Consider the following 24200-nt stretch of genomic DNA (forward strand, 5'->3'; position numbering starts at 1 on the left):
AAAGACCACTACATTTCTAAATTGTGCTTCACGACTACTTTTTGGTTAGTCATATTCTATTATGGGCTTGTCTGTGAATACACAGTATATTAGCTGTAGTTGGTAATGATAGACAACATGCACATTTGGGCAAAATGATTATTTTGTGTTAAACAAAAAATGGGGGAACACTTGATTTATATTATCTGGTCTCAAAGAACAAGCCCATAACACAAACACAAATTATAATTTTGGTTGCAAGAAAATTGCACTAATTGAGGTCTATGGAAAACTTGATCGCTCAGTAATCTTGTCCTTTTGTGATCTTAAATTTGTATTTCAGCGGTTTTCAAAAATAGACTTAGATCCATTTTTAAAGCAAGCTATTCCAAGGTAAAGACGAGAAAGAAGGCCATCACACTTTTAGAACTGTTACCTACCTGCAGCCTATATGGTCGACCTTCCTGCTGTTTTGTGAGCTGGCTACTCTTTGGTTTCAATCCAACAGTTTAAATATGCCCATGTGAGCCAGGCCATAATACCAGTCATCATCTCACTCAGACACAGAATACAGCACAATCTTTTTCAAAGAGCCACCTTTGTCTTTATTATTCAAATGCTTGGGTTAATACAGACTCTGTCGTTCAGAGGGAGTCAGTGAGTTGATGTGGATGAACACATCTATCATATACACCAAGTTGGGTGACTGCAAAAAAGGAGTTGTACTTGAAAGTTACACAGCATAAAGAACAATGTCTCTGTCAAGCATGCCTGATGGGGGGCTTTATTTGTCATTTTAAAAAAATTAAAAAGAAAAAACAAACATCTGTAGTGTGAAATAATTTTCATTTTTTGACATATGATACATTTCTTTAGATTTACAAAAGTGCAAACAGATCATGTTTAGATCTAAATATAAGCCATGGCGTGAGGGATTCAAACAGCTGCATTTCGTTTCCTTCTTGGACCTCAGTGCCATCTGTCCAGCTACACAGGTAGAGGATGCAATGATTATGGCACACATCTTTTGGTCCATTCATAGACAAACAGACATCGTTTTCCCTAAATGCGTAAACAGGTCTTCGTGTGGATATACAATGTGCACTGCAATGTAGCCCTCCAACCCACCCAGTTTCCCACCCTCCCCTCTTCAGTCATGTTGTTCGGTTGAAAGTCATACATCATGGCAAAACTGGACCTGACTGTACAAGAGTCCGAGGTTAGAGTTCACAAGAAGTAATCTGGGGTGCGGCGAGTGACATGGGGCTCCCCTCTGCGAGGAGCGGGATCAAACTGCAAGCTGGTAGAAGAAAAAAACGAAAGAAATTTGATTTAAATCTCTTTTAAAGGCGTACATTTTCATACCAAACTATCTGCATTGTTTCCAACGACGAATACCTGTCACCGATTTAAAATTCACATGGCCTTTGATTCACTTACAATGAATATTTCAGGGTATCGTCTAGTTCCATGATAGCAGCCTGGTTCCCACAGCGGTAACAGTAGTTAGGAGCACTAAATATTGTCACCACATTCCTCTCATGGCACCAGTTGTAACCCTGGAAGAAGCAGATCAGATTTATAATTCAAGGATACTCAGTAACATCGTGTTTTAAAACTAGATTGCTGATATACAGTGGGTATGGAAAGTATTCACACCCCTTTAAATTTTTCACTGTTTCATTGCAGCCATTCGCTAAAATCAAAAAAGTTCATTTTATTTCTCATTACTGTACACTCAGCACCCCATCTTGACAGAAAAAAAAACTGAAATGAAGACATTTTTGCAAGTTTATTAAAAAGGAAAAACTGAAATATCACATGGTCAGAAGTATTCAGACTCTTTGCTCAGTATCGAGAAGAAGCACCCTTTTGAGCTAGTACAGCCATGAGTCTTCTTGGGAATGATGCAACAAGTTTTTCACACCTGGATTTGCAGATGCTCTCCAGTTCTGTCAGGTTGGATGGTGAATGTTGGTGGACAGTCATTTTCAGCTCTCTCCAGAGATGCTCAATCGGGTTTAGGTCAGGGCTCTGGCTGGGCCAGTCAAGCATGGTCACAGAGTTGTTCCGAAGTCACTCCTTTGTTACTGTAGCTCTGTGCTTGGGGTCATTGTCTTGTTGGAAGGTGAACCTTCAGCCCAGCCCAGTCCAGAGTGCTCAGGCTGTCCTGGTTTTCTTCCAGGATGTCTCTGTATTTGGCTGCGTTCATCTTTCCTTCAATTGCAACCAGTCGTTCTGTCCCTGCAGCTGAAAAACATGATGCTGCCACCGCCATGTTTCACTGTTGGGATTGTATTGGGCAGGTGATGAGCAGTGCTTGGTTTTCTCCACACATACCATTTAGAATTAACGCTAAAAAAGTTCAATCTTGGTCTCATCAGACCAGAGAATCTTCTTTGTCATAGTCTGGGAGTCCTTCATGTGTTTTTAGACAAACTCTACGCTGGCTTTCATATGCACTGAGGAGAGGCTTCAGTCGGGCCACTCTGCCATAAAACCCCGACTGGTGGAGGGCTGCAGTGATAGTTGACTTTGTGGAACTTTCTCCCATCTCCCTGCTGCATCTCTGGAGCTCAGCCACAGTGATCTTTGGGTTCTTCTTTACCTCTCTCACTAAAGCTCTTCTCCCACGATTGCTCAGTTTGGCTGGATGGCCAGTTCTAAGAAGATAACCGTTATATATACACCGTCATATATAACCGTTGCGTACGCACAAAACGGGGCCAGAAACTTGCATACGCCCTTTCCCACGCAAAGTTTGTGATCTATAAAAACAAACTTGATGGTAAAATGTGAACACATTTAAGGAAACTCTGACCCATGCGTACATACATTTTGGAGGCATGCTAAATTGGCGACACTCACGGCGAAGTGGTGAATTGAAACCTGCAGAATGTGTTGATGTCTCTTCCACATTTTATTTCACTAAATGTCAAATAGAGCTGAAACGATTCCTCGAATAACTCGAATAATTCGATTACAAAAATTCATCGAGGAATTTTCGCTGCCTCGAGGCTTCGTTAAGTTTTTTTTTTTTGCGTCATCAAAACTTTGGTATGAGTATAAAACACGTTTAATGTAGCTGCAGCTACCTGCTCCTCTCTCTGACACACAGACACTTCAACACGCACACGCGCGCACACGCGAGCGCGGCGTGCCCCTTTTAACTTTTAGTCAGCACACAGTTGATCCGTGATCCAGACGACCCAGTCGGGAACACGTGATCCGGTCAAACGGCCGGCTTTTCTCCGTTCACTCTCTCCGTGTTTGCAGCTAACATAACGATAGCAGCGTCCTCACAGTCTCTGTAGTCTGTGAGCGCGCTGAATGCACGCGCTGCAGGAGCAGACAGAGAAACACCTTAATTAAGCAAAAGTATGATTTATTCGATTACTCGATTAATCGACGGGATATTCAATAGAATACTCGATTACTAAAATATTCGATAGCTGCAGCTCTACTGTCAAACTTACAGACAGAGCCGCGTCATTATAATCATTAAACCCGGCTGTTCTTTCATACGCGCGTGTTGAATAAATCATTGTGGGTCCCGTAAATATATAAACATTGCACATATACTCGTGTGTCATGATGAACCATGGACGTTTTGGCTCTGCAGCAATGCATTCATTTTGACATTTTTCTTTAGTTGGTGACCCTCCTGCTGCTGCAAACCACCAATATGGCCAGATCTGTTCCTTACCAAAATTCCGTCTCTGAGCTCCGTGGGCAGTTCCTTCGACCTCATGATTCTCATTTGCTCTGACATGCACTGTGAGCTGTAAGGTCTTATATAGACAGGCGTGTGCCTTTCCTAATCAAGTCCAATCAGTTTAATTTAACACAGCTGGACTCCAATGAAGGAGCAGAACCATCTCAAGGAGGATCAGAAGAAATGGATAGCATGCAGGTTAAATATGAGTGTCACAGCAAAGAGTCTGAATACTCAGTTTTTCTTTTTTAATAAATTTGCAAAAGATCCTACATTTGTTTTTTTCTGTCAATATTGGGTGCCGAGTGTACATTAATGAGAAATAAAATGAACTTTTTTGATTTTAGCGAATGGCTGCAATGAAACAAAGAGTGAAGAATTTAAAGGGGTCTGAATACTTTCTGTACCCACTGTAACTGTTCATTGTACTGTTTTCTGTCACGGTGATGGAAGAGATTCACTTTGCAAGGTTCCAAACCCCAGGACAAAGCAGCAGATGTTCAAGTAATTCTGCATATACAGTATACAGACACCCACCTCCATAACCAGCTGGTGGGCACGGGACACCAGTGTGAGGCGGTTGGCGTGGTTGAAAGTCTCAGAGATGTCCTGGCCGAAGGTGTAGCCGGCTCCTCGAGGGGAGATGCCCCAGCCACCTCGGTCATCAGGGTCTGACCATAACAGGTCGCACATGGGACCCTGCAGAGGACAAAGACGAAGATGAGAAGAATGAGCAATAGCCCTGCTATTGTTCACCTCAATGTCCTCCGTCACATTGCTTTGATTCAATTACTTTTATGAACAAGAGTTTCTCAAGGTAGTGGTTTCTGAACATAATCATTCATTTTCTGTATAATCTCATATTTGGTACCTTTAGTGTGATGTTCCAAGCTATGAAGCAGGTATAACTTTAGTTTTTAATTAATCATAAAATCAAGTACGTCTTTACCTCATGTGGTACTTCCTGTAAACGGTCCAGGGCTCTGATGTGATCCAAAGTATCTATGGAAGGTGACAGGCCTCCATGGAGGCAGAAAATCTGGAGGGATGAGAGGAAAAAAAATCTCTGTTCAGTTAAAAAGAACAACATTCTCCACAGCTGTAAACCAACCAGGTTGTTTTAAGTTGTGTTCAGTAGTTGCTGTATTTATCCTCACCTGAGAGTCTACCAACGCAGTGAGGGGCAAATAGTCGAACAGGTCTGTGAAGTACTTCCAAACATTGGCGTTTCCATATTTCCGTAGGCACTCGTCATAGAAACCGTACACTTGTGTGATCTGTCTGCTCTCGTGGTTCCCTCTAAGGATTGTGATACGCTCGCGAAAGCGTACCTGAAGAACGAGCAAAGAAAAACGACTGTTGGTCAATCTTTTATTTCTTAAAGACACACAACATATCAAATTCCAGTTTTGAGCCAAATTCAAAGTGTGACGACTGTTTAAACCGGACTTACCTTAAGTGCTACTAATAAAGTGACCGTTTCTACAGAGTAGTACCCTCTGTCTACGTAGTCTCCCATAAACAAATAGTTTGTATCTGGAGATTTGCCTCCGATCTTAAACAGCTCCATGAGATCGTGGAACTGGCCGTGAACGTCCCCACACACTGTCACAGGACATCTCACCTCCTGGACATTTGACTCTTTGGTCAGGATCTCCTTTGCCTGCAAAATACAAAAAAAACAAAAACAAAAAAAATACATGTTAGATTGTAGTTCATGCCACAAAAAAAAAAAAAAAAAAAAAAAAAAAAAAGAACAGACAAGTGTGGCATAAAATGGCAACAACCTGACAACATAATGCTGCACAGTGAAAACAACACAACCCCCACCATGATCTTTCCTCCACTCTGTGTGTTGTGTGTGTTTAGTTTCCTGTGGGCTTGCTCTGGGTCTGCTCTGATTGCACAGCTTCAGTAGGTAGAATCAAGGAGTGGTACGCTCATGAAGTGGAGAACAGAATGTAAAAAGGCTGATAAGTGTATTTGGATAAAGGACTTTGTTTTCCTCAGATCATGCTATAAATGTTTTTTTAAGTCATGGCTTGGAGTGCTTTGGCAACACAACAGTCAGACACTACAACCAACTGTCAAAACAGTTCAGTGTTTTTCTCGGACAGTGACCCAGAAGTCGTTGTGAAGTGAATTTCAAACTCTGTGCAGAAGTAAATGAGCCATTGTGCGTTTAAGAGATCAGCCACATCAAAGTTACTCTGATCACTTTGGCTTTAAATCTCAATTTGAATGATCATATACTATGTTTACTTGTGATACGTTGCTAGAGTATTAAATAAAAAAAGAAACCTAAAAATAGTAGACAGGCTCTTGAGTAGTTCTCCAAACAAAGTCTGCAGAGAGTCACTACAAAGCCTATTCCTGGAGTCCGCCTGGCTTTGGCAGGCCGGTCAGACTGAGGGGTCAGTCAGCTGGTGAGCTCTTTTAAGGAGCTTTGAAGCCAACAAATCCTCAGGCTGAGGGAGAAATGCTCCGAGCTGAATGACAACCAGACATGTCTTACATGTGGGGGGGGGGGGGGACGACGACAGAGGAAGGTGAAAAATTGAAAAAGCAAAAAGAACACGCATGAAACTAATATATTTCACACAAGTGTTTCCATATTGTGCTGCAAGGACCCGACTTCTCTCCACTAAGTGGCCTGACATTTTTTCCATGGCTCCATTTTAAGTTTACATATCTTTTCATGCTGTTGATTTTCAACAACACATGCGAGCAGCATGACAGGAGTGCTGATGTTGCTCAGTGGAGCCTGGCAGATGGGACAGAGAGAGCCAGAGTGACCAGGACTGCACGATGCTGACCTACATTACAAACAGACGCTCTCCACGTGCCCACACCACCATGAGGCAGGAGGCCTTTCATGACAGATTGAGCGGAGCAGAATATTCTGCGCGTCTCTATTAAAGTGGGACAGCACTATATTTTCATCTCTCGTACGGATTTGGATCGTACAACATCAATGTTGTACACACTTCAGATCAGGGATGTGAATCTTCAATATCTTTAGATTCAATTTGATTCTTTGCATTATGAATACTTCATAATCCAATGTAGTTGGCTGTAAAACTTGCTGGTTTTTGCTGGACGGTGACCCCTGAAATGTTTCATTCGGCTCTATGAGGATTTTCTTTTTTTTTTTTAAGGAGACTTGGCTAAAAGCATCTCAATGTACAGCTGAACCAAAACAACAGAATCCATTTACATGCTGAAGGTTATTGCTGCTGTATTAATGGACTGAAGCCTCAACTCGCTCAGCATATTATTCATTATTTTTAAGATTAAGATGTAGTTAGTTTCATTTTTTTTTTAAAAGCTACAAAACCACACAGATGGACATATGAAAGAAAACAGGAATAATACACACAGTGATGGAAGTACACCAATCAGATGGGACGTGCTGCTTATGCCATTTTAACTATTTTTTCATAAGTCCCAATGGAAGCTTGGGTTGGGTGCCAGCCCAGCTGTGGAGCAAGGCGATGACGTTAGAGCTGACGTTATCGCCTCACCCAAAGTACAGCCACACCTGAAGCACAAACGCCACAGAGAGGCTGAAGGGAGGCAACCGCGGCCCAGATTACAGCTCTGACGGATACGTCAGACACCACACGCTCAACAAACTGCTTATCCCGGCGCTGAGAAGTCAAGTCAGCATTTTCCTGGCTGCCGCAATATAATCCCATTAAACGCAGCCAAAGGTCCAGCAGGAGACGACTCGGGGCGAATTAAGCTCGACGACTAGACAAAACTACAACCACAAAGGATGACCTCACCGAACATGAACACGGTGGTTCAGAGTGAAGCATCTTCATGACAACAGCACTATAAATCAGTGTGAAAATCAGCACAGGCAGCTGAATAAGGGCACATTGTGTCTGTGTGTTTGTCAGCACTTTGCCGAGACGCTTTCACCTTCCTGTCAGTCATGATTGTTGAAGTGTGTTCACAGAAATCACTGCACACCTCCGTCAGTGTGTTTGATGTTTGTGATGTCATTATTGCACCATCTTGGGAGGGATCAGGACTTTATTGAATGAATCAGCATCACACATTTAGTTTACCATATCACACGCTGCAGTGACTAAATAAAGATCTGACGACTCATTTTACTGGCTAAAAAAATAAAATCAACGCTGACAAATGGATATTTTTTTTGTTCGCTGCCCCGACTAACAAAAGACTTCTGCCACAGTAAGTGGGGCATCTTTCCCACCACGATCGACTTCTTACATCACTCTGACACACATTGAGTGAAGTCATGTGATGTAAATATTTGACAGAAAGTCAAAAGTAAATGTCTGTTTTATGCAGTTGTACTATCTAAAGCACTATGACATGGAAACAAGCTTCATGGTTATCACAAGGTGTCTCATATGGGAATGAGAGGAGAATATCAGAATGGTTATATAACCCACCAAAGAGTTATTTCTGAACACTGTGGGGAAAAACTCAAAGGTCATGCAAAGGATACATCTGTGTGAGGAACATGTTGCACATTGAATTGAATTTGCTCCTCATTACTGTCTGCAAATTGTAGTTGCAATTTCCAGTGAACAGAGCTCTGTCTGCAGTGTCTTCATGAAAACACGCCAACTCCATCGAACATTACATGATAGACTGATGACATCACAAACATCTGGAGTCTTCAGAGTGGAAGGATACTGCAATGCTGAAAACCAAACAAATCCCATTAATGAGATGATGGGAGTTTGTCGCTGCTGCACACCAAACTGAGCCTCTCGTCTTGAACATTCTGCCTTTTCTGAGATCGCTGGGAATCCAAAATAAAGCGGTTGAGGTCGAATTACACAGCACATCTCGTTCCTTCACACCCCCGTACATCCCAAAACAGAGGCGGCTGCTCTCTGACTCACAATGGACCGTGTTATCCTGAGTCACACTCACACTGCTCAGCAACGGCTTTTTGTTATGTAAGTGATGCAACTCAAAAAAAATCAATCAAATCCTTTTGCTATTTTTAAATCAGGAGGGATGTTGTGTGGCTGGTGAATAAAACATCAACAGAAGTCACAAAGGAATGTGAGGATAGGTGCAGGTAGAGATGAGCAGCTGAGCTCACAAGCCCCGGTAATGATACAGCCTGAGGCTCAGGCTGAAGAAACAGGAGCGTTCCTTTTTCCTGTCCGCTGCTTTTGACAGGAAACAGTGACTGGAACAGCAACAGGAAAGAAAGACAACCTTGTATTTTGGGTTTTCTTCACCTGGTGGTCCTTGTTGATGTTCAGTGTTTCTTTGGATTCTTATTATAATTGTCTACAGGGTTTTCCAGCTTTGCTTTACAATCCCATTCAATGATATGTTAAAAGAATGTCAAGTTAAAAAGTTGGCTCAAAGAAAAAGAAAATCTCAAACGCTTCGGTTCAGCCTCTTCTACGTACATCTCTTGACGCTCCAGATGAGGAAAATACAAAGAATGATGACTTTCATGATAACATGAAAAGCATCCAAAGAGGGTTGTTGGTTTTTATAGGCTGCACTACAGAACAAAACGTCTGTCCAAATGTTGTTTATGTAATCCAGTCTCACTGGAATCCTGAAGTTTAAAAGAAACGTAACCAGCAGCGCTCTAAACCAACACAAACTGACACTGGCCTACATTGAGAGCCAGAGGTGACTGCAGCAATGGCCTCAACACACCATGAAGTGAGGCAGCAACTGATTATAGAGCTGTTTAGCTAAGTAGTGTCGGACCTCCTTGAACGCAATTAACTGCAACAAATCTTTATCAATCCAAACCACAATCGACCCTGATTCTACGAAGATTCAAATATTCAGCTGCTGGCCTGAGCTGAAAGTGTGCTGAGGAAAGATTGGGGTTAAGCTCCAGCTCAGACTACAGCAGTCACTCATGGAGTTGGCAAAAACATGCAGGATGGGTTAGTGAAAAGATTGTACGTTAATATGACCATGAATAACACTTCAATAAGATCAGGCCCCTCCAGGCTAAACAACAAGCAGTGAAGTGGCTGAAAGCTGAACGCTACACTAACCTGTGTGTGTGTGTGTGTGTGTGTGTGTGTGTGTGTGTGTGTGTGTTTTATCAGTCTCCATTTGTCTCCATGTTATCCTGTTGTGTGAGTTCTGAAACAAGGTCAAAAAGATCCCAACAGTGTAAAGTTAATATTAACAGTTTACTAGTTAAGTGTCCCATGATGTGTAACCGCTTCAGTCATATATTGACATGTTAAAAATTGTAATTCAGAACTTTATAGACTAGTAAACAACTTGGTTATAATACTAACATTAAAACAGGGGTCCGTGTCCAAGGAAACTTGAAAGTGTGTGAAAAAAGGTCTTATGTAATCATGTGGGTATACATGCAGAGGATGCTCATGACCTCATTTATTTATTCCATTAAAAAGTAAAGTTATCAACATGTTCAGGACTTTCATTTGGCTTGACTTGCTGCTATATTCTATACAAGGCCTTTCGTTTACAAACATTTACATTACTTTCATATTTTTAACTGCTTAGTTTTACTGAAGCCAACACACAGTGTGCACTAATGAAGAAGGCTGTCACATTAAGTGTACAGTTTAATTTAAAGCTAAGTTATCTAAAAGAGATGCTCCAAATCACTGTGACCCTGACCTGGATTTAAACAACTTAACAACAGTATGGAACTCTAGATTATCATTTCTGACAGACAGTGATAAAAAGGCAAATAACATAAAGACAACGATTAACAAGCACTGTTTGTAAAAACATAGCGACGCAGTGAAATGTAAGATGTAGACTGTAGACGCCATTTTAAGAATGTCTGGAAGGCGTCGCTAAGGGAGGAGAAGACGTGACAGTGAGTTGACGTTAAGAGAGTTTAAAATCTGTTCGATATCTTACCTTTTCACACAGTGCTTTAACCTGTCCCTCCGACAGCTGTTTGCACTCGTTGAGCTGCTCGATCCACTGATCGATTTCTTTCGTGAACGCCTTTTCGTCCATCTCTGTGAGTGTTTTGGTTCACTGCAGTTCGTTTGTTGACACGTGTGTTCGTTAACTTCGACCACCCCGGTGTTCTCGACCTTTCCACGGCTCGCAGGGCGGACACGGTGGGTGCTGCTGGCTCTCCACTCTCTGCCTACCAGGTCGCTGTGATATCACTGAAGTGGATCTGAAGAGGAGGGAGTGAGGGACGTCAGTGATCCACCCTGAAGTTAGTTTACGTCAAACTATCTCAAAACAACTCAAAGCAGGTCCGGATGTGACCTTCACACTAAAACTATTGCCTTCACGTCCGTCTTTAAAGTTGGGCTATTTAAGCACCCAGAACAAATGTTTCGTTGGTTTTTCTAATTGATGCAAGATGTTGGTTCAAAAGATTGGTTGCTCTGATTTTCTTTTCTTTTCTTTTCTTTTAAACATCATTTGGACTACACACTGTGTTCTTTATCCTTCTCCATTTGTTCCCTCCAGAAATATATTTTCAGGTATCTGTCTGTGATTACATTCAGAAAGTAGCATATCCTACTTGAAAACGAGTTAATCAATGAACATTATCACTGTCAAGTCAAAATCTGTTTTAAAATTAATTTTCGTGTTCGATGTTTTACACATTTCGGAAATTCCACAATAGGTCTATGTTTACCACAAATTACAAACTAAACCAAATAAGTCATCAAAATGGATGCTGCATGGTTAGTCCATCATCAATAGCTCGCCTATGTGTTTTGTTGATAATTAGCCTACTACATAAACACATTTTAACAAAATTGCTTTATTTTATTTTTTTTAGGACTACATAAAAAGCGGTCAAATACAACCTGCAGTCTTCATTTTAAGTTACCTCACTTTTAGCATCACTCAGTTTCCGCTCTCACTCTGTCAAAGTTTTAGCTTGACGCAGCAACAGTGCCGACGACGGCTGGTCACTCATTGGTCCGCAGCGCTGCCTCTCTGCACTCGATTGGTTTGTAGTTTAACCACATCACACAGAATACGTCATCATGAGAGCGTGATAATCATTTTATAGTGCAGCGATGATGTCATTGTTTCAAATGTAGCATGCATTTGGTAAACAAACCCAGAGACAATGAAAGCTGGGTTTGTAGTAACATATGTGCTGATTAGAGAGAAGAGCCTATGTGTAGTTTATTAATTCAAAGTCTATAAAAGTCCACTACTCTTAAATTTACTAAAGTAAACTGCTCCTCAAAATAAAGCTGTTTATGCATATTCTGTCTTCAATTCTTGTTTACAGGTCGACGTTACTTGAAAAGCTGCAAACCTTTTAATGACCAACAAAAACGACTCATCAGCTATTCTCTGTTATCAAAAGTCATTGAGCCTATAAAGGCTTTTTTAAAAAACAAGTTAGCCAGCTGTTGTGATGCTACGATAACTCGTTTTAGATCAAACAGCCTCTGGATAAAATAAAATACTTGCATCATAATTTGCTGACTATAGTCTGTTTGCAGACACACTATCAGATTGCAATGGATTACCAAAACGTTATGTTCCTCACTCAGCAAACTGTGGTATAAATATACAAGTGTAATGACTTTAGACGTTTTCATATCAGCATTTTGAGAATGATTAAGGCGTGAGTAATTAAAACTAAATAATACTGCAGACTAGTCCAGTTTTGCACAAAACTAACTTTAAAAGCATAATACACTGCAGGCATAGTCACAACAGCTTTACAATCAAAGTCACCGACGTATACTGTACATTCATCCGGCTAACCAGAGCTTAATTTTGCTAACCTGTGTCTGCTCTTCAGTGGCTCCCTTTTAGCTTAATATGGTTACATCCGACTAATACTTTTCATTATTCATATTCATGAGGTGAACCAACCCTTAATTGACCTAAGCATGTTATTTATCTCTCAATGTATTCAAATAATGAAAAATAAGTATTCTTCTCAAAGTGTCAAAATACTTCTGAATGCAATTCCATCTGGGTGATTTCATGAAAAATAAAAAAAATTGTTAAATTATATGCAAAATCATGTAGAAATGTGTTTTAAGAGTTATTTTTTAAGTGTATGTTGTCAGCACATGTTAATGTGTTTCTGGAATGCATTTATTGACAGACTACCCATAGGTCACACACGAAAGGTCAGGACACTAAAGAAATCTGTTTTTTCTGATTAAAATTATAGGGTGCATAAGGTGTTCTTTGGGTCAAAGTTAACAATAAAACACAACTAAAATGTCAGGTTCAACCCATTTTATTGAGCTTTTGAGACTTTGGCTCCCCGACGAAATGCAAAAATGCCATAGGCGAATTCTCATTAGAATCCATGGCAATGCTACATCACTAATTCAGTCTGGATTGTTTACTTTTAAATAATGACAGTGTCTTTGATGAGACAGAACAGTTTCTAAAAGCTTTAACCCTGAAGCTGGGTTGTACCAACATAGATTAACTCTATAACTGGATTAAACCATGGTTTAAGTGTTAAATGTGTTGCACCAAACTTTAAACCTAGTTTAAATTTAGTTTACAATTAATTCTGGTTAATGCTAACCCTTTGGTAATCTCAGTTTAAATTCCACTTAAACATATATTAAATATAAATCTGTTGCACCAGTTATATTAAGCCTAGTCTAAACCTGGTTTAGCAGTTATATTTAAACCAACCCTGAATTAGTTTTATGCTAGCTATATCTCAGTTTCCTTGACAACATGGCTGCATACCTTCGCTGGAAGGGGCTAGAGGAAAGTGTTTCTCACAGGAAATTAGAGATAGCTTAAACCCAATTAAATTTAATCGCAATAGTGAGTTTTCACAGCAGTATGTATTCACAAAAGAATGTGTCATGTACCTTTATGAGAAGGTTGTATCAGCTATCAAGTATGGAAGCAAGGGGAACTTTGCTGTGTCATCTCTTCTGCAACTTTTAACAGCTTATAACAGCCTATTTTCAGATGGTTGACTGAGATCATTTTGGACTTCATAAATCCACATTTTGCAGAATTGTCAGCAGACTCAAAGGCAATTGCGACTTTAAAGGGTCAGTATATACGTTTTAAACAATGGAGATAGCTGGATTCTATAGGACAGCAGGTTTTCAAGGAATATCCTAATTGGGGCTATTGACTGCACCCACATTCCCATTATTATTATAACTCCAAATTCCCCCGTCAACTGATACAGCAACATCTTTTAAATTAAGTTTGATCCTCTCGCTATATATTCTTATATAGCTAGCTAGAATTTATTAAGGTCTCGATATTTATCTAGCCTACATTGTGAATTTCTTCTTCTGAATTTCACCAGAATCCATCATGGAAGTAAGGAAAAAACATTTTTTTCAGATTTTACAATTGGGTGCATACAATAAAATTGGCACATTTTTGTGATATTTCCTGAAGAGCAGACCCTCCAATTATTGGTTCTTAGGGTCAAAATTAACAGAAAAAACTCAAATAAAAAGTATGGCACACTATGTCACTTTCAACTTGTCAACACTGTCCTTATTGTTTACTTTTAAATAATGACAGTTGCTTTGTTATGATGTCACAGAACGGATTCTAAAAGCTTTAACTCAAGATACAAAGATTGAAACTTTTATAAAATTGATTGACAATACAACATACATAACAATATCAGAAAAAAATTCCAAGAAGCTCATGGTGGATAGGATTATTGAAAGGCAAAAGAGATGTAAATAATCCCTTGCGTGTTTATAGTCAATGGTTTAAACACAGCTGAGTTTTGTTTGCTGATGTCACATGGGAAGTGATGATTATTTTGACCAATCAGCGGATTTAGCGACACCTTTTCGGGTCGGCTTGATATTCTTGGCACCTCAACGGAAGGGTCCCAAAAAGTAGGACGGTACAGATTGGTTATTTGGTAATCTTTCCCAGGATTAGTCTATGGAAACACAGCAAAATGCGCGCAGTACCGAAACGAACCAATTCGTACTGCTCGGTGGAAACGGGGCTTAACAGTGAACTTATCTAAAGATATCAAACACATACCTTGGAAAATGCAATCTTAAAGGAAAACCCAGAAAAAAAATACAAATTATGACCTGGACAATGTAAAAGTCCTGCAAAATATGGTGAACAAGCTCTGTGGACAGTGAGTATATGTGAGCTGAAAGCGAAGCCTTCCCCCTGCAGGAGACATCTGAAGTCATGTCAAGTCAACTTTAATTATAAAGAACATTTATAACAGCCAAGGTGGACCAAAGGACTGTACATTAAGTTCAGTAAAAGACATTTCATCCAAACGTCACAAAAATCGCAAAAACAAATTTAAAAACAAGTTCAAACACTAAACAATAGAACTAGTAGGAACTAGTAGTAGTAGAAAAGAACTAGTGTGGACACTGCTGTTTGGGATAAAAACACTCAACTAGAGATAAAAGCCAAAGAAAATACATGGATTTATAAAAATGTCTTAAACTGTTCAGTTGTGGCAGCAGATCTTATATTAAAAGGTAGTTTATTCCAGAGATTTGGAGTTGTCACAGAAAAGGCTCGATCGCCCAGAGTTTCAAGCCTCGTTTTGGGCACGTCCAGAAGCAGCTGGTTGGAGGACCTTAGTGCTCTGGATGGAGCATGAACAGGAAGAAGTTCACTTAGTGAGGTGCTGAGCCATGTAGTGATTTAAAAACCAGAAGTAAAATTTGGAAATCAATCCTGTCGTGAACAGGTGGAGAGAAAGGTGCACAGGGGCTCCCTCTTATTTGTGCCCGTTAGCAGGCGAGCAGTCACATTTTGGACAAGCTGCAGGCGTTGGATGGATGACTGGTCCAAGCCCACATATAGTGAGTTGCAGTAGTCCAGGCGAGATAATACGAATGCATGTACTACTTTTTCTAGATCATTTGCTGGGAGGTATGATTTTATTTTGGCTATAAGTCTGAGCTGCTAAAAACTAGATCTTACAACAGTGGATATCTGTTTGGCAAAATTAAAGATTTGATCAAAGTGCACGCCAAGACTCTTTACAGATTTTTTTTCTGAGGACAAAACAAGAGAGGAAGACACTTTGGAGGCAACCAAAGACATACATGAGAAGGCCCTGGTCATACTTGAGACTGTCATAGAATCACCTTAGACCACCAGAGACAATTCTGACATTTTCTCTGACCCATTTGACATAGACCAGGAATCATCAAAGACAAGGGATACATTTAGGAAGCTACCAGAGACAGTCCAGAAATCAACTAAGGAAACAGTGGACTCTTCCATGGACCCTCTTGAGACTGTCCAGCAGTTACCTGAAACCAAAGGGCACCCAAGAAAGACAGTCCAGAAATCACTTGAGACGGCCATCTACACATGCAAGACCTCCTCTAATTCATTAAAGACCAACCAGGAATCAGCAACAACACTGAGGTACATACCTGACACGTCCACAGTCAGATAATGAGAACATCTCTCAATGAAGGACGTTAAAGAAGAATATGACCTCCAAAAACCTCCACCAATACAAGTCTCAGCAACAGAGACAGGACCAACACTTTAGTTCACCTGAGCAAAGCGTCAAGTCTTCTGCCCCACAGAATAACACCGAGGAACTAACAGGGGAAGACATCAGAGAAAATGAACCTTTGGAGCCAACCCGGAGTCCCGAGTCATCTCAGTTGATTCCTGGACTGTGTCTGTGTGATTTTGGTTGGATTTTTTTTTCTTTGTGTGGAATGAGTACATTGTTTGGTGAAAACAATGGCACATTAACTGATTGTCATAACTTGGGTGAATAATTGATTGCCAGTGAAGTAAAGATGAAAATATTGAATAAAGTGAGAAAATGCCTCTTTTTTACGTTAAATTGAAGCAAAATCATGTTGAAAGTATATGTGCATGAATGCATTTATTGACAGCATACCCAAGCCAATTAAGAATTGAGGTAAAACAAATATTTTTCTGATTTTCTTATTAAAAATACAGGTTTCATACACTAAAATGGCTGCATTTTTTGTTGTTGCAATATTCCTGATAGAGCTGACCCTCCAATTATTGGTTCTTAGGGTCAAAGTTAACCAAAAAAAACACATATAAAAAGTATGGCACACCATTTAAGGTTCAAAACATTTTATTGAGCTTTTGAGACTTTGACTCCGCAACTAAATGCAAAAGTCCCACAGGGGAATTCTCATTAGAATACATGGCGATGCTACTCCCGGATCAGCTTACAAAAATATGTCATCTCTATTCCAGCTAGAAAGATTGTAACTTTTATAAAATTGATTGACAATACAATATACATAACAATATCAGAAGAAAATTCCAAGATGCTCATGGTGGATAGGATTATTAAAAGGCAAAAACAGAACACACCTTCAACATCCCCAACTTTGGTGAAGATCACTTAAGTAGTCTTGATCAGTCGGCAGAACAGTTGGTTACAGAATCTAAAAGCCAGAAGAAAAACAAACAAAAATAGTCATTAACAAGACGTTTTCCTATACGATGTGCATACATATTAATTTATTTGTACACAAACACACCTGATGAAGTGTGACATGTGGAGTAATTAACCTATTATTTGACTTCGGAAGTAAACATGGCTCTGATGATTTTCATTGTTCTTGCTGTGGTGGACTCTCTCATATCACAGCTGGCTAAAATCAATTCATCTTTTGCGGTCTAGTGACAAATTCATGACATTGTATCTCAGGACACTTAACAAAAAATATAAAAAAATAAACTCACTAAAGATTTAACATAAACTATTAATAAGATGAGTTCAGTAAAATGGTATTTTCTCATTCCAAAATGCATTTTTTGGGATTTAAGCTCAAAGTAAAAAACAAACAGCTGTGTAATGCCAAATAAAATTTGTGATAACTCAGTCAATATTCATCAAAGCAAAGATGATAAAGCAACATCACCACCCTACAAATAATTAATTTTAAAATCAATAAATATCTTACCTCTCTTATATCTTACCTTACTTATCTTACCTAACTATGAAGCTGATGAAATGAGAAGATGTGTAAAGTGTATATGATGTTGTTAGGTGAACCAAAGAATTGTTTATGTAAGTTAAACATACTTTCTCCTGTGTGATGAAATGACAGATGTTCTCCTTTAAGATGCCAATGTCCACAAAATGATACTTTGGTTTAGCTCACCCCAGGGTCGCTGGTCCCGATTATAGGCTGTCTCTGGCACCCTTCCCCTCTCTCCCTCTAGCTTCCCATCTGATAATGTGGTAATAGGTACACTTAAGATATGGTCACAAATTAGACGACACTTTGGGTTGCTCGCCTTCCGTAAAGCGATGCCTAATAATAATTGTAATAATCACCGTTTCATGCCAGCTCGGACTGACTCACGATTTACTTCTTTAGAGAGGAATGGCCTTCGTTGTCTCAGTGATCTGTGCGTTGATGGTGTCTTTGCCACTTTCAACCAACTATGTTCTGCATTCAATTTAAATGGTTCAGACTTCTTTCAATATTTTTTTCAGCATTGGGATTTTTGGACCCACACACTGGCATTTCCTCATGTTCCAGGCCCCGGTGGCATTGATTGGACATTAAAGGCGAGAGTCTTGCACAGAGATCAGGTTTCCTGTCTTTATAATCCCCTGTTCACAACTAACGAGTCTGCAGTAAAAAAGATTAGGGCTGATTGGGAAAGTGAACTACAAATCAACCTTTCTGAGGACTTCTAGGAAAGGGCGCTTGAGGCTTTTAATTCTTCTTTCAGTTGCGCGAGGTTGTCTCTTATCCAGTTTAAAGTACTTTACAGACTTCATTTCAGCAAATATAAACCCTCCAGAATGTTTCCACATACGGTTGATGAAACTTGTAGTAGATAACTGCGGTCAAGGTCAAGCCAGCCGACACATCGTGAACGACAGTCAAGCCAGCCGACACAGTTGCTTACTGAACATGATAGAGGCTTTACGGTAATAGTGTCTCAGAACTGGTTACAAAATAAAAGCATTTGTCTGATACATAGCGAAAGAAAGAGTCGAAAATAGAAATACTGAATAAAAAAGGAAAGGAACGGACCTCGTACACACCGTACATTCAAAATGAAAGCTCAAATAATACATTTGTATACTTAAGCCACCACAAGGCCCAAGATACTCAGTGTTTGCACTGGTTTTTAAACTTTATGTTTATAGGATTATGTGTGAAAGAAAAATACAAACCCAGCTAAAATACATTTGCTCCATTAATTCCACCATTCAAAAGACCTCAGTCTCTAGCACAAAAAGAGCACATCAAACAAAAGCAGCGATCAAAGACTGAATATATTCTCTCTTTCAGGGTTTCTCTGTGATGAATGTAGATGCATACAAGTGTCAGGTTGATTAACAATCCCTGTATCTACAATTAAAGATGTTGGTTTCCTTTGCAAACACCATGGAACACCAGGAAAGATGACAGTGAGCAGCAAATGACAGACACATTATGCAATATGCAGAAGGAAGGTTATTTCTTTACTGTATCTTTAAATCTATGAGAGGAAATGTATTTTTAAAGTGTGCAGATGGTAAACCTTTGCCATTAGTGTGGTTGAACTACTAAGTAGTCAGAAGACTAAAAAGGTGCTATTCAAGGTTAATTCCATTTACCATTTACTGTCATCAAACTGATTCATCTAGCTAAATACTTTCAAAGAAGCTTTTTTGTTTGTGTGTCATATTATAAAAATGTAAAGACACATCTCTCAATCATTTCTGTATTGAAAATCATATATAAACACACTAACTTGTTTTTTTTGTTCTGCTAATTTAGCCTCATCTGTCAAAACAAACCACGTAATCACTCACGTTTTGATTGTTTTCCTTTATGATTGAAAATCTGTTAGCAGGTTCACAACACAAAAAGGCAACAGTTTTAGTTTTTGAATTGCAGCAAAGGCATCAGCTGCATCCTTTAAATATAACTAAACCTAACAAATTTCTCGCAGTGTCACTCCCGATCATGTGTGGCTTCTCTTTAACAGTGACCCTGAAGCCCCTTTTAGCTCATGATAAGCATTCTCTGGATCGCCACTTTCCACATTAACATTTCATCAATCACTTCTCAGACAGGCTCATCGGTCTGATTATTGTGTCCCTGCTCTCCCCGCTCTCCCTGACCAGCAAAGCAGGCAGGCGTCCAACTTCCCACACCCCAGCGAGTTATTCGCCCTCCGGATGTTACCAGCCTTTTTGTCTTTATTTAGGTTTTAAACTCAAATTTAGCAGCAGGTTATAAACGTTTATCTATCTATCGTGTTCACACGGCAGTAAAGTGGTCAATTTTCAACTTTAACATGGCACTGTATGACATCATGGTTCAAAGACAACCCATAAGAGTGGTAGATTATTAACAATGATGACTCACTTTGGGGCCTTGTTTTGGGTTCATTTATCCTTGTTATAGGAAAGTTTGGACAAAGCTGTTCTTTTCATTTCTACAGTGAAACATAGAGGCTCGTGTAAACCACCTGAGATTGAAAATGGCACAATCCTTCTCATGTGATTTCTAGATTTTGCCTCCAACATTGTCTATTTTGTGCCCACAGAGTGTCCTTCAGGTAACTGTCGCTTTGACCTTTCAGCTACTTATCTGGTTGTTGCTTTCTTCTGAGTCAGAAAAAACTATAATGTGTTCCACACAGGTCGCACAAACAACCTAAATACACCCTAAATGCACCTTTTTTTCCACTAACAAAGCTTTGTGTTTGTTTGCTTCATGCTTTTAGTGATTCTGTTTTTCAAAATAACCAAATAGGTTTAAATATTATGTTTGGCAGCCACATTTAGCATGATGATGCATTAATCCTGTCCTTTTGCAAAGCTGTAAAAGTTTCGCTAATCAAGATTTATTTTCTGCAGTATCCTTTTTTTATGTCAAATAATTACCTCCACTTTGAAAAAAAACTATACTTACGGTATATGAGAACAAAGAATCATAAGACTTAAAGCAAGTGAAATAGGTTGGTTGTTTTCATTGTTTAAAGTTCTGTTGACTTATTCCAACTAAAACGTTCGAAACATGAAACACAATAGTGTTATGTGTATAACAACCTTTACAAGCAATCTGAAACTAGAGCCCCATAATATAACATAACATTTCCAACCTATGAAACTCTAAACACGTTACATCACCAGGCACAACCAATGACTAACAACAGACATTTGACATCTGCCTACACATTGGTTGAATCATAGCATTTGGTTTCAACTGACCATCTCATTGTTTGTTTCTAGATATGGAAGTGATGACATGTTGACCATCATCACATCAAGAGGCACGAAACACAATACACAAGCATAATCCAAAGCAACACACCTTTCAGCAGCACAGTGGCAGCTTGGAGCCACGGTGAGCTCCAACATGGAGACACCAGGACACATGATGCTTTAATGACCACATAGCAAATGGCTGCAATTCATAAGAGGGCTTTAGTCTTTGTTTTGGAGTCTGTTCAAAGCTATCCGGGTACATGCTGCTGCTGCTGCTGATCAACATCTAAATTTGAATTCTCTGCATGTGCCAAAGGCCCTTTTAATACCAGGACAGCAGATGCAGAATATAAAATGCCTGAACTTGGAAACAACACAATCAGAGCAATGTATTGTTGTTGTTTTTTAAATTTATTACTTGATTTTTACTTTATTAATCCTAGAGGGGGAATTGTGGTTCTCGCACACACCGATCTGAATCACACACATGCACAAGCAGGACCTGTGGACATGCATTAATGGAGAGATGTCAGAGTGCAGCGGCTGCCTCCACTGGAAGCCCCTTGCTCAAGGGCACTTCGGCCATGCAACAGCCCCCCGTTATGTGACAGAGGAGAGGAGCATGACCATTTGGTTGATTTGGATAGTTGGGCAATGATCCTGTAAAAAAGTAGGATGGAGCCAGGAAAGACCTAGGGAGGGGGTGAGAAACCCCTCCCTAATAACTGATACAACATTACATCAAGTCACGTGATAGTTACCCTCTGCAAAACCTTGAGAAGCAGAAAACAAAGAAGGATATATTTTACAGATACAAAGAAAAAAAACAATTTAGTTTTAGATTTGGAAAAAAATGTAGCAGTTTGTTTATATATATATATATATATATATACACATACAAACACACACACACACACACACACACACACACACACACACACACACACACACACACACACACACACACACACACACACACACACACACACACACACACACACACACACACACACACACACACACACACACACACACACACACACACACACACACACACACACACACACACACACACACACACACACACACACACACACACACACACACACACACACACACACACACACACATAGATACACATATACAACAACTTAGCACCTTTGATCCCTTTTGGTAAATGATGTAGTTGCAGAAAAAAGAATTGATTACAGACAAGGATTATATACTAATATATAAAATGTGAAGAACAGTATGGTGCACTATTGTGTACATAAAACATGTGTGGTATATTCTTTTCTTTTGAAATATTCCAAATAATATTATGCCACTATCTTTTTCTTGGTGTTTTCCTATTTGGAACTGTAACTTGGTGGCTCTTTATGTCACCCTAAATATGGACGTACAGGTTAAAAACAAAAACAACAAAAAGGAGGAAAGAATCAAAGTAAACATCTCTGCCCGATCTTTGTCTTTCCACCAATTAGCATCCAGTATTGTGTCTCCAGGATACCTGAAACCATGACAACAGCAGGTTACCTCCTATCTCTTAACTCCAGCTCCATCTGGTGGCGGCATAGATGAAGTCCAGGTTGAACATCCACATTAGATTGTTTGACTTCCACAGTCACCCAAAAACATGACATCTGACTGTTTCAAGTATATCTGGCCATATAAACGCTCATAACAGTAACAAACTGAATTTTTCATCCCTTATTGCTTCACTTAATCATATTTTTGACAGAACATTGCTCTTTATCCGAATCGAGTAAGACTAAAGATTTCAGAGTTTAGTACTGATAAAGTACTAAGCTATGTTTTTTGGACTGTATTCAGGTTTAAATTGTGCATGTCTGAGCTTAAAATGTGCTCCCATTTCTGTCTATTGTTTGTTTTTTTGATTTGGTGGTTTCAGCACACCAGAAAACTAATTAGTTTTATAAAAATGAATTTCATTTTTATTTTGAAGTTTACATATTTGTAAACGTAAAGACTGCTTTAAGTTGGTTTAGATCCTATTTATCAGACAGATCTCGGTTTGTGCATGTTCATGATGAGTCCTCTTTGTACACCAAAGTTAGCCATGGAGTGCCTCAAGGATCAGTGCTTGGTCCGATTTTATTTACATTATATATGCTTCCTCTAGGTAGTATTATGAGAAAACACTCCATGAACTTTCATTGCTATGCAGACGATACTCAGCTCTACATAGCAATGAAGCCAGAAGACACCAACCAGCTTTGTAAACTAGAAGCCTGCGTCAAGGACATCAGGACCTGGATGACCAGAAACTTCTTACTGCTCAACTCAGACAAGACTGAAGTTATAGTGATTGGACCTAAGAACCTTAGAGAGACTTTCTCTGCCGATATGACGGCCCTTAGTAGTATTAGTGTAGCCTCTAGTACCACTGTTAGGAACCTAGGAGTTCTATTTGATCAGGATATGTCCTTTGATTCCTACATTAAACAAATTTCAAGGACAGCTTATTTTCACTTTCGTAATATCTCTAAGATCAGGCAGATCCTGTCACAAAATGATGCTGAAAAATTAGTTCATGCATTTGTTGCCTCCAGGTTGGATTACTGTAATTCTATTTTAGCAGGGTGCTATGGTAAATCTCTAAAGACCCTCCAACTCGTTCATAACGCTGCAGCTCGTGTTCTTACTAGAACTAGGAAAAGGGACCACATTACTCCTGTATTGGCTTCTCTCCATTGGCTCCCTATAAAATCTAGAATAGAATTTAAATCCTTCTGCTCACCTACAAAGCTCTAAACGGTCAGGCACCATCGTATCTTAAAGAGTTAATTGTACCGTACTATCCGACAAGAACATTACGTTCCCAGAATGCAGGCCTGCTTGTGGTGCCTATAGTCTCTAAAAGTACTATGGGAGGTAGAGCCTTTAGTTATCAGGCACTGCTCCTTTGGAATCGTCTACCAGTCGGGGTCCGGGAGGCAGACACACTAGATACTTTTAAGAATAGACTTAAAACTTTTCTTTTTGATAAATCTTATAGTTAGGGCTGGATCAGGTATAGACCAGCTCATAGTTATGCTGCTATAGGCCTAGACTACCAGGGGAACTGGCACCAGGATCTCTTATCTCTCTCTCCCTCTCCCTCTCTCTCTCCCAGCTTTCTTATCTTATAGTAATAAGATATGTCTATAGTGACAAGCAGTACAAAGATAGTGACAAGCAGTAGCTTGTCACTATCTTTGTATTCTAACCTCTCCTTTTGAGCTCTCTTAGGTTCCTTGGGCTCTCTTAGGTTCCTTGGGCTCTCTTAGGTTCCTTGAGCTCTCTTAGGTTCCTTGGGACTGTTGGTGAGGATGGCCTGCCCAAACAACCCCCCCCCCCCCCCACCCTATC

General features: G+C 39.7%; 1 protein-coding gene across 2 annotated transcripts; it reads right to left on the minus strand.

Moving 5' to 3' along the window:
- Positions 1 to 734: 734 nt before the first annotated feature.
- ppp2cab (protein phosphatase 2 catalytic subunit alpha b) lies at positions 735 to 11556 on the minus strand. 2 transcript variants are annotated; one of them, XM_079356047.1, is made up of 8 exons: positions 11514 to 11556; positions 10571 to 10841; positions 5148 to 5357; positions 4852 to 5025; positions 4644 to 4733; positions 4232 to 4393; positions 1420 to 1538; positions 735 to 1279 (listed from the first exon to the last, which is right to left on the minus strand). In XM_079356047.1, exons 2-8 carry the CDS (start codon positions 10670 to 10672, stop codon positions 1207 to 1209), a joined length of 930 nt encoding a protein of 309 aa, XP_079212173.1. In that variant the 5' UTR covers positions 10673 to 10841; positions 11514 to 11556; the 3' UTR covers positions 735 to 1206. The 2 variants fall into 2 exon arrangements, with proteins under 2 accessions (XP_079212173.1, XP_079212172.1); XM_079356046.1 differs by lacking the exon at positions 11514 to 11556 and having other exon boundaries at positions 10571 to 11027.
- Between the last annotated feature and the right edge of the window lie 12644 nt (positions 11557 to 24200).

This window comes from Symphodus melops (assembly GCF_947650265.1).
Source record: "Symphodus melops genome assembly, chromosome: 11".
Lineage (NCBI taxonomy): Eukaryota > Metazoa > Chordata > Actinopteri > Labriformes > Labridae > Symphodus > Symphodus melops.

Excerpts from the sequence above, each read along its gene's own strand:
- ppp2cab (XM_079356047.1), bottom strand. The coding sequence starts at position 10,672 with ATGGACGAAAAGGCGTTCACGAAAGAAATCGATCAGTGGATCGAGCAG. Across the intron at positions 5,026-5,147 it reads CTTTATTAGTAGCACTTAAG|GTACGCTTTCGCGAGCGTAT; the intron begins GTAAGTCCGGTT and ends CTCGTTCTTCAG. Across the intron at positions 4,734-4,851 it reads CTGCGTTGGTAGACTCTCAG|ATTTTCTGCCTCCATGGAGG; the intron begins GTGAGGATAAAT and ends TCATCCCTCCAG.